At 36.1% G+C, this 11,831-nt stretch overlaps 1 protein-coding gene across 1 annotated transcript; it reads left to right on the top strand.

Moving 5' to 3' along the window:
• The first annotated feature begins 440 nt into the window (after window positions 1–440).
• On the top strand, window positions 441–11,314 carry LOC143242654 (trypsin-1-like). Its single transcript, XM_076486128.1, has 6 exons — window positions 441–596; window positions 755–843; window positions 4,469–4,575; window positions 8,402–8,673; window positions 9,833–9,984; window positions 10,781–11,314. Exons 1-6 carry the CDS (start codon window positions 533–535, stop codon window positions 10,946–10,948), a joined length of 852 nt encoding a protein of 283 aa, XP_076342243.1. The 5' UTR covers window positions 441–532; the 3' UTR covers window positions 10,949–11,314.
• The last annotated feature ends 517 nt before the right edge of the window (window positions 11,315–11,831 follow it).

The raw sequence follows: 11,831 nt of genomic DNA, 5'->3' as shown, positions 1-11,831 counted from the left end.
ACTGATTGGTGTTTAAAGTTGGACTGTATAGAAAGTATTCAAGTTTTAAATCAGGGTTAATTAATTAATTAATTTCCCGTTTATTTAGACAGGGGGAGCCAGCAACCAGAAAGTAGATTTTTTTTATTATTATTTGATAGCTTGTGTTTCGGTTTGCTAAACTTGAGTGAGAAAAAGAAAAACTGAAACCAGTAGGGATGCAAATGGGAAATAGAAACCTAGAGGATTGGCTTCCGTGCTATAAGATAATAACATCACTAACTAACCTATCATTGTCCAGTGTAAACTATTAACACTACTACTACCTAACAATTCGAACCGGCTGCTCAAGGCCAAGGTATAACAAGTTTTTTGTTTTTTTCTTTGATCTCATTAACAACTCGGGGCGTGTTTCTTTGGATCTATTTAGCAGCCACATACAAGGGATGCTCTACCATACCTCAAGGTCGGGGTAGGTTCAAGGGCACTAATAAGAGACTATAAAAGAAAAGTTCTCCACCTTGAATAACTTTGTCGAGTCGCTGTTCTAGAAATGTTGCTATCGATCCACTTCTGGAGATTTTTTATTCTACTATTTTATGTGGGACTTACGAAACGTAAGAAAATTCAAACTTATTGTTTTCATTGGGTCTGCCTCACTTAATTCACTCGATGAAACGGTTATAACGGTTTTTAACCCTTGATACAAAATGTTCATTTAGGCCTATCAAGAATGAATTGTTCATAAAGAATGGATCATCTTTTGTTTTTCCAGAATGTGGTGTTAGTAAATTCGCTGACGATCCTTTTACCGTCCGGATCGTTGGAGGTGTGAATGCAGAGAAAGGAGAGTTTCCATGGCAGGTTTGAAAGTTTACTTTTTACTTTACTAACTAGATAACGAACTAAAAAGGCTTAGAAGGTGACTTTACTAACTAGATAACGAACTGAAAAGGCTTAGAAGGTGACTTTACTAACTAGATAACGAACTGAAAAGGCTTAGAAGGTGACTTTACTAACTAGATAACGAACTGAAAAGGCTTAGAAGGTGACATTACTAACTAGATAACGAACTAAAAAGGCTTAGAAGGGGATTTTACTAACTAGATAACGAACTGAAAAGTCTTAGAAGGTGATTTTACTAACTAGATAACGAACTGAAAAGGCTTAGAAGGTGACTTTACTAACTAGATAACGAACTGAAAAGGCTTAGAAGGTGACTTTACTAACTAGATAACGAACTAAAAAGGATTAAAAGGTGATTTCACCTTAAAAATATCTAAAGCTTTTGCAAATTGCATTTCGGAGCTACAGAAAACTTCTTGATGAAACTACAAACAAAACATTTAGAATGAAACTTAATGTCCCACTTTTACAGATATAACTTGTTATTTTTTGGGTTCTCGTGTTTTGTGGTTGAATTTACTAGATTTAGGTTTTAAAAACCCATTTTCTCACTTTTAACAATTTAATTTGTTCTGGTTTTTCCAACTTATTTGCTCGCTTTAGTTATTTAATTTGTGGATTTTGGATTCTTCAAATATTTTTTTTTACTTTTTAAAACTCTTATTCGCTAATTTTATATTATGAGAACCCATTTCTTTCGATTTTAGCGACTTAATTTGTTAGTTTTGTATTTGCGAGCGACATGATCTTTGTAAATATTTGATCGTACAAACATAAAAACTGTTTGTTTATAACAATAACTTAAAGTAAATTACTCTCTTCTGAGAATGTTTAGAAATATTGTAACTTTATAAAAAAATAATTTATTGTTTCTTTTATTCCTGAAAACAAACATGCCTATTTTCTTGTTTTTGTTTCCTGTGGAAAGTATCACAAGTCTCCTGGCTAAATCTTCTAAACATGTTTTGATTTCTAAGGTTGGAATGTACTTAGGTGCTAGTGCGAAGTTGATCCCTTTGTTAAGTAGATGTATCTCGTCTGTGTTTAATTGTCGGTCGAATCTGTTAATTACAAGGTTAGTCAACGGTTTGTCGTGTTGTCTTTTCTGTTGTTTGCGTCTTAGTTTTTCTAGTTTTTTTGTTGTGGCAGATCTTTTTGTCTCTGTCATTCCTAGTGTTGATTTGGTTTATGTTTCGTTGTATAAGTCCGTAAATCCCCGGTTTGATGCAGCATGCCAGTTGATGGTCTAGGTTCATTTTTGTTTTTGTAAGTCATGTAATTCTAACAAAATAAATAATATAAAATTATATATTCAAACATCTAAGCACGCCCTCTACATTCCGACACTCAGTTACACAACTCCTTTCAAACATGTGGTCAGCTTCCGTTCAGTTACCTCTTTCTTTCTTTGTGAACCTGACGATGACCGAAGAGGCGTTGTTCGCTCCTCTAGGTAAAAATATTTTCTCAACCCAAACGACCCGTTTTTACAAACATGTTTATTGTGAATAACTTTACATTCTGTCTTAAGTAAATTTGTTTTCATTTTAGTGCTATCAGTGCTCTGTTCACCACGGGGACAGTTACCCAGTTGGATATCTCGGGAAGCTAAAACAAAAAACACATTTTTAGTGACACGTCAGACAAAACTATGTTTAAAACACAAAATTCGAATACATTTACTTAAAAACAAGTAATTAAAGGATGCACCAAATATGTTAACACTTTACCATTCATTATTTATCTAACCATAACAGTTGTGTATAAAGTCATGGTACCACTTAAAACGAACATTTCATCTGAGAAGCTATCTTGTTTTTAAACCGTGAAGTTAACATCTATAAACTTGTTTTATTTTATAGTAAATTATAAATTTTGGACTTTAGAAATAGCCATAATTTACCAGAATCCTAAGTCTCCAGATTCTAAAAAACACTTTAAAAACCACGTTGTTTGTACTCCAACTGTAATTTACACACAAAACTGTACGACAGGCCATTGGTTGTCTGCCCAACACGGGTATCCTAACCTGGTACCTACCATCGTAAGCCCACCGTTACGTTATTGGGAGGGCTCTTATTTCAATAGTTGCTAATAAAGATCAAAATTTTATCACTTGTTAATAATTTCACAAAATTTCACCTCAGTTACTTAACTTTTGCACATTTCCATCTTAACGTAAGGTTGTTTGTTTGTCTATTTTACGTGCTTTTAACATTATGACGTAACAATGACGTCACTAGCAGACTTGGAAACTGACACTATATAATACGTAAGTCTTGTATTTATTCTACTAGAGAAAATTTAGAGCAAATGCACAATAAACAATAGTTGAATAGCAAAAAGTTTATTCTTTAATTGGACGTTTCCCACGTGAGGGGGCTTCAAGCTATAACAGTATTAAATTAATTAATATTTATATTCGCACCTCATCTTGACGAAAAGGAACTGTTTCCTGTCGCTCCCTTTAATTTATGAGCTGTGCTGTAGTTGTCTTTTTTTTCTTTCACTTTTTCTAAGAGACCCACCCGCTATCCAACGAGTAATTGGTTGTCGATTGTGTAGGAGGTGGAGAGATAAATTAGAAACAGCCAATAAAATCGACTTAATAATGCTTGGCTTCCATCTCTGCATGTTAGAATGACTTCAATTGTTAATAATACCCACCTTGCAAGTTTCTGAAAGGTAGGTTGAAAAATTAGATTTTATTTTTCAAGGACACATTTTGACTTAAAGCACGTGGTCTCGTTCACTCGTGATGGCCTTTTAAGAAAAATTATAATTTATTCAGTGAGATTTATGGAATAATCTTTATGTTGCTATACCTTATCACAGCTGAAAACGCTGTAATAGGTATAGGTAACTCGGCTAATGATATAATTCATGGTGGATTATTTTCACTTTCCTAACTGATTTATATTCTAAATTACATTTTCAATACTCGAAGTCGTGAAGTTGAATTTCTATAAGTGGTCTTTTATTGTATTGATTATATGTATATAATTAACTTCCATAGCCTGTTGGTTAGGATGCTCGACTAACAGCACGTGGATCGCGGTCTCAAATCTCCTTGATCGAACATGCCAACCTTTTTAGTCACAGAAGCGTTATAATGTGACTATCAATTCCACTGTACGTTTGTGAAAGAGAAATCTAAGAGCTGGCGGTGGGTGATGATGACTAATTGCCTTCCTTCTAATTTTACACTGCCAAATTAAGGACGGCTAGCGTAGATAGTCCTCGAGGTGTTGACTGTCTGCCTTAGCTCTAGCTTATCTCTGCTAAATTAAGAATGGCTAACTCAGATAGTCCTTGAGTGGCTTTAGACGGAACTCGGAACAAACCGACTCAATTATCGTTGTCTGAGAATATCGTGCAAAACACCTGCTCCGACCTAACCAGCTGTTGTCTTTAGGTTGTACCTCCATGGGTGGGTGGGATGAACCACTGTTCCCGTTCGCTTGTGTAACTTGTGAATGAAGAAAATACCGACCAGATGCGTACTTGTAAAAGGTACGGAAAGTGTTTAATTGTTTACCTCAACCCAGCAAATTATTTTTAAGTTTTTTACTTTTCTTTTCAGATTTCTCTCCAACTGACCCATCCACAATTTGGATTTCTTGGCCACTGGTGTGGAGGTGTCCTTGTAGACAAACAATGGATAATGACAGCGTGTCACTGTATTATCAAGTATGGCTCGTGCGAATTAACAAATGTTCATACACTTCTGTCATTTATATAAACTATATATATTTCTATTGTTAAACCTACAATTATTCCTCTGTAGGCCTGACATGGTCAGGTGGTTAGGCCGCTCGACTCGTGATCTGAGGGTTGCGGGTTGGAATCCCGTCACACCAAACATATTCGCCCTTTAAGCCGTGGGGCGTTATAATGTGACGGTCAATCCCACTATTCGTTGGTAAAAGAGTAGCCCAAGAGTTGGCGGTGGGTGGTGATGACTAGCTGCCTTTCCTCTAATATTACACTGCTAAATTAAGAACGGCTAGCGTAGATAGCCCTCGTGTAGTTTTACTTGAAATTCAAAGCAAATATACCTGAGTTATTTTCATACAGTGTATACTGACACAGTAAAACAGTTAAATTATTTTTACATTTTCTAAAGTGAAATTACTCTTAATTAGCTTTTCTTACCCTAATGTTCCCAGAATCTCATTCACAATGACCTATAAACACATTAGAGTGCATTGGTTTTGTAAAATATGAATGAAACTGATGCCATGCGAGGTTCGAACCTGGGCTTAGGTAATCTCATACCTTATTCTTCACTAGTAAAGCATCAGTAATACAACAATTCAAGCTTTAAATTCTGTTCATTTTAATTTCTTGTTTGAATCTATAAAGATGAATTAAATTCACGTAACAAAACCCATTCCTGTATGAGTGTTGTTGAATGGTGTAAATTTACGAAGAATTTAAAATCGAACAAGATTTGAATTTGCGGCTTACTGATTGGACTGAACAAGACCCCCACGCGCGACTGTTTATTGGATAATAAATTTGAGCAAGGTCATAGGTCACAATCATGTTGCGAACCTGTTTTTCATCTCCGCTTTCACACTTCTTTAGCAAATGCGTGGCGGTCGTATTGGACGGTGGGCTCTTCAAACACAGTTGTATCGAACAGTGTGGCACTACAAACACTAAGTAAGGCTAAGACTGGCGTGTTGTCTTTGATATGGTGCAGTTTCCTTGATATTTATAATGTATTTAAACACATAAACCATTAACGCAATTTAAATAATTAACAATAAACACCTGATCTACCCTTTAAATATCTGGGTATCCATATAACATCTAGGTATTTCCATACGTCTTTAACAATGTTCATAAAGTGCTAGCTTTTCCTCTAGGCCTTTTTTTGTTCTTACCAAATTAACAGCCTGGTGAGCTTGTTAACCAACGACCAATCAAGTGTAAGCATATGGGAATGAACGAATAATAACAACCAATCAAGTGTAAGCGTATGGGAATGAACGAATAATAACAACCAATCAAGTATAAGCGTATTGGAATGAACGAATAATAACGACCCAAATTATTTAAAGTTACTCAAACAATTATCTCTATTTAATACGTTTTAGGATGAAAATGATCAAATGAAAATTATTTGAAGGAGTCAAAGACACAGTTCGTGATATTTATAGTTGTTGTTTTTTTTAAGATAGATATATTCGGCTGTGACTAGACCAATAACAAATGGTTATGAATCGTAGTTTTCTTTTACGGTAGTGCTTTTCAATGATGGCCAATAGAATTAGCAGTGTATTAAGTATTTTATTTTCGACTCCATGTGATACTGTGTACTAAAAGTAAAAAATGGTTAAAGATAAAATCTTAATCAGTTGTTTCAGTAATGGGTTGAATTTAATATAGGCTTATCCCCCCCCAGTAGCTCAGCGGTATGTCTGTGGACTTTAAACGCTAAAATCCGGGTTTCGATACACGTGGTGGGCAGAGCACAGATAGCCCATTGTGTAGTTTTGTGCTTAATTCAAAACAACAATAATATAGGCTTAGCTAACACTGTGTTCACAAACTCTGACGATAGTAATTGTGATACAGATCAAGGGCAATACAGGCTTAGTTAACACTGTGCTCACAAACTCTAATGATGGTAACTATGTTAAAGTGTAAAGGGTACATACTGCTAACATTCGGGTTTCAACACGCGTGGCGGGAAGAGTATAAGTAGCCTATTGTTGGGTTTAACAACAGCAACGTCTTTACCCGAGAAAACTTTCTTTGTTTTTTAAATATTAGACTAAAACAAGAGGGAATCTTTAATAGCCGCGGCACTTGAAGTTACTTTAAACAGGTTTAGAATAGATGAATCTATGCGATTTTGGACGTGGCCAAATAAATACATCAATCGAAAGTACACCGATCCTTAGTTCAAAACTGTGATTGGACCTTAAATCGGTCAAGAGATGACGAAGCTATGAGCTAAACTTTTGTACTTGAAAATAAACAACAACAAAAGAACAACAAATCGGAATTGTTGAGTCATTATGCCTCAGCTAACAACAGTTTATTTCAAGTTTTGTACTGTCACGAACCCATTTAGTTTCAATGTATTTCGACTAGACAGTAGACATTTATAAACCTCACAATCCAATAAACTGGTACATGAATATCTATGACAGAAGAGTTGTATTCAACAGAGAATGTTTTGCGAGGGTCCAGACGAATATTTCAGTTTTGATATCTGTAATCTGTCGGCTGTGGAGCAGAGTTTACGCATTGAATGATTCATTAAAAAAAAAAAAATTAAGCCCAAAATCACACAATGGGCTATCTGTGCTATGCCCATCACGGATATTGAAGCCCGGTTTCTAGCAGTGTCAGCATGCAGATATGCCGCTGTGCCACTGGGGGGCCGGTTACCTATTAACAGAAGACGAAAAAAGAAGAAACTGATCCAGATGATTTGTTAGCATTCTTTATCAAATATCACTAGGCTTACGTGCACGAGAAAGATGACCACATTAAATTGACCAGGTGACGAACGTTTTCTATTATCTTCAGAAAAGGAGTTCAAATAATCTCACCCTATGATTGGTCGATCATAACTCACTGAGTAAAACGGTGATCTCCAAATGTCTAACTAGTTTTAAAACATTGTTAAAAACTGCTTAAGAATTCATTAGCTGGCAGTTAAAACTACTCAAAACAGCTGTAGTTTTAAGCCACTAACTGTCTACGCAAGTTACAATGACAAACATTTCGAAACTTACAACAATAAAAAATAATATTGTTTTGAAAGTTACAAAACTAACTTTCTATACATTCTAGTTTTACGGCCCCGGCATGGCCTGGTGGTTAAGGCACTGGACTCGTAATCTGAGGGTCGCAGTTTGATTCCCCGTCACACCAAACATGCTTGTCCTTTTAGTCGTGGGGACGTTATAATTAGACAGTCAATCCCACTATTCGTTGGTAAAAGAGTAGCCCAAAAGTTGGCGGTCGGTAGTGATGACTAGCTGCCTTCCCTCTAGCTTTACACTGCTTAATTAAGGACGGCTAGCGCAGATAACCCTCGTGTAACTTTGCGCGAAGTTCAAACCAAACAAATTTGTATTTTATCTTTTCACGTTATAAATTTGTTAACAAAATTTTAACTTTTATACATGAGTTTAAATAACTTGAAATATATTAACTTACTATATGTCTTAAACTTTGGTAGAAAAAAATGGTTTAAATTAGTTGAACTGTCTTTTAAAAACAGATCTCTTGATCTCTTCCAAAGGGAAGTTAATTTTGGAACCTACAGGTGTCGTGTTGTTTTCTTTGAAAGTTATTTAAAAAAATTCACCAAATGTTTCAGGTGTTTAATTTGAACGTTTATTTATCTCAACTGTTTTACCTTATTCATGATATGTCTATAGTTTTTTGTTTTGAAATCGCATTTTAAAACGTAACTTCTCAGAGAGGGGGGGGGGACTTCTGTCTCTGCGTAGACCAGAAATAATTTTTCGCTGCTTTCTCTCCCTAGCCCCTTGTTTTCCCTACCACACCCAATTTACTGGCACGTGAGAGTCGGAGACCACCACTTGAAGAGACAGGAAGGGAGTGAGAAAACGTACAACGTGTCCCACGTTTTTTATAACCACTGGTACCGAAATTACGACAACGACATAGCTATGATGAGACTATCAGAACCAGTGGAGCTGAACGATTATGTACAACCGGTCTGTTTGCCAGACAAGTTCGATCAGTTCGAAGGTACCGACTGCTACGCGACAGGATGGGGAAAGGTGGATTTTGGTAGGTTTCTCCCGTGTTTCTTGTGTGTTTTTGTAAAGGGGAATGGTGGATTTTGGTAGGTTTTCGCCCGTGTTTCTTGTGTGTTTTTGTAAAGAGGAAAGTTGGTTTTTGGTAGGTTTCTCCCGTGTTTCTTGTATGTTTTTGTAAAGAGGAAAGGTGGGTTTTGGTAGGTTTCGCCCGTGTTTCTTGTGTGTTTTTGGTAAAGGGAAAGGTGGGTTTTGGTAGGTTTCTCCCGTGTTTCTTGTGTGTTTTTGTAAAGGGAAAGGTGGGTTTTGGTAGGTTCTCGTCCGTGTTCTTTGTGTGTTTTTGTAAAGAGGAAAGGTGGATTTTGGTAGGTTTCTCCGTGTTTCTTGTGTGTTTTGTAAAGGGAAAGGTGGATTTTGGTAGGTTTCCCCGTGTTTCTTGTGTGTTTTGTAAAGGGGAAAGGTGGATCTTGGTAGGTTTCCCCGTGTTTCTTGTGTGTTTTTGTAAAGGAAAAGGTGGGTTTTGGTAGGTTTCTCACGTGTTTCTTGTGTGTTTTTGTAAAGGGGAAAGGTGGATTTTGGTAGGTTTCTCCCGTGTTTCTTGTGTGTTTTTGTAAAGGGGAAAGGTGGGTTTTGGTAGGTTTCTCACGTGTTTCTTGTGTGTTTTTGTAAAGGGGAAAGGTGGATTTTGGTAGGTTTCTCCCGTGTTTCTTGTGTGTTTTTGTAAAGAGGAAAGGTGAGTTTTGGTAGGTTTCGCCTGTGTTTTTTGTGTGTTTTTGTAAAGAGGAAAGGTGAGTTTTGGTAGGTTTCTCCCGTGTTTCTTGTGTGTTTTTGTAAAGGGGAAAGGTGGATTTTGGTAGGTTTCTCCCGTGTTTCTTGTGTGTTTTTGTAAAGAGGAAAGGTGGATTTTGGTAGGTTTCTCCCGTGTTTCTTGTGTGTTTTTGTAAACTTTATAGTTTAAGTCGACATGAATGAGTTACACAATTATAGCTGTGGTCCTTTCTATCTTGCTTTACTTCCAAATATCCCATTTTGATTTCAGGTTTTCCACACACAAAAATTACAATAATTAGTTTCCACAATATAATCAAATAATTAAAATATGATTGATAAATTAAAATACGTTACTATAGTGACTACTCTAGCCTTTGATCTATAACAGGTCACGTTTTGATTAGGACTGTTTATTTGTTTAGACAAGAAAGGTTCCACTATTCTTCAAAAGGTGAAGGTGGAGATTTTTGACAACTCCATCTGCAGCAAGGTCTACTCAGAACAGTTTAAAATTCCTATTCTCCAGTGGCACTTGTGTGCCGGAACTCTGGCTGGAGGAAAGGGAACATGTCACGTGAGTATGGGAACAAAACTGCTTAGACAAGTATATTTAGTTTGGAAACTGAGCTCCGATGTTTGTCTAGCCTAAATGATCTTAAGTATATTGGCTTTTCTTAGGTGTGAAAACTATTTACTGCAGTAGATATTTCTACGTGAAACTAGTCAATAGAACAAGTGTCTTTCAGTGTATATATATATATATATATAAACTATTACGAATTGGAGGTTAAAACTGATAGACGATGTATCCCCACCGAAATATGGGCTCTATTTCTCCAGTCACCTCCAACACCTAGGATAGATTTTATAATCCCACGTTGTAGCTTGTACCCTAGGATTTTTTTTTAATGCAACGTATCTTGTTTAATTTTAATGTGTTTTGTTTTGGCTTAAAATAATGGTTATAATATAATTAATCACATCTGCTGGTTTTTCTTTCTAGTGATGTTGTTTACTTATTTAACTTCATTTAAATGTATTTAATTAATTAATATATATATTAATCAGTATGTAGAATTAGCTTGCGAACAATAACATATTAAGTAATGGTCACAGGACTCTGTTTTCTATAACACTGATCACTTTGTATATATTGGGTTTTGACTAATTTTACGTTAACACTAGTTAGTGGAGTCTGTATTTCCATGAAGCTGTCTTACAGGGGATAGTTGGTTTTGTCAAGATATTGTTTACTTACATTCTCAACGTTGAACCATATTTATAATAAAACTTTTAACATTTTGTTTCGCAAAGGTAAACTTGACCGGACAAGTTGCATTGTGGGTAATTTTGGTTACCCTTTTTAACAGGGCGACTCCGGAGGACCTCTGCAGTGTAAGAAGAACGGAAAATGGTACTTGGCAGGAGTGACGTCATTTGGGTCAGGTTGCGCTAAACCTGGGTTTCCCGATGTTTACACTCGTCTCACCCACTACATTGACTGGGTCAATTCCAACAAGAACACGTTTAAGGGATAATTTTCAGGAAGCTCCGAACCCCTCAAATCTTATGAATATTCTTCGAGCTTGAAGGGTTAACCTTTAAAGTAGGAGAGAGGAAACAAACCAACGTCTACACGTGTTATGAGGAATTCTGTAACTTGTCCATCTCTAACAGCAGATTATGTAAATCTTTTGTAAAAACAACAACAAATGTTTTTCTGTTCTGGTGTGGTGTTTGCTACTTTTGTAAAAATTATTCGTCTAAATCTAATATTAAATACAGGTATGGACACAAGGTGTTTTTAGGTAAGCTAGTTCTCGTACAAACGCTAGAAAAATAGTGGGTTACATCTACTATCTGTAACATGTTTTCTTTTTATAAATAAAACTACTTTTAAAATAGTTTTATTTTACTGACGACGTCTTCTACAGTAGAACCCTCAAGCCTCTGAGGGTTCTAAAGGAAAGTATATATAAGACTTTTTCACAGTCCAACCCAACAAATGTAACTTTAATCAAAAAATATGGGAAGTTATATAAAAAATAAAATAAAACCTTGGCAGAGGTTTAACTGGACTGTTCCTGTCTGTTTCTAGAATCTAGCAACAAAAAATTAAAACTACCTTTTCTAATTATTTTGTGTGATGTTATTGCGAGGTGTGTGAGAAGGAATGGATCCCCTGGAAGTTCCTCCACAGGATAACTTATGATTTATGCAACACGCAATCTCCTCTGTAATAATTTTGTGTACCTTGCTAGTGGACATAACACGAGCTGGGCCCGAGATCTGTCAGGCAGCCCTCTGAAGGATATGTTTCCCCCCCCTTAAGATTTACAGAAGCTCCCAGTCTAACGTTTAAATATCATATCCGACCATAACATTAAAGTCAGTATAGTTTCAGTCTGTAAAGGGACCCGG

This window comes from Tachypleus tridentatus, unplaced genomic scaffold (genome assembly GCF_004210375.1).
Source record: "Tachypleus tridentatus isolate NWPU-2018 unplaced genomic scaffold, ASM421037v1 Hic_cluster_2, whole genome shotgun sequence".
Lineage (NCBI taxonomy): Eukaryota > Metazoa > Arthropoda > Merostomata > Xiphosura > Limulidae > Tachypleus > Tachypleus tridentatus.
This window is presented reverse-complemented; position numbering and strand designations above follow the sequence as displayed.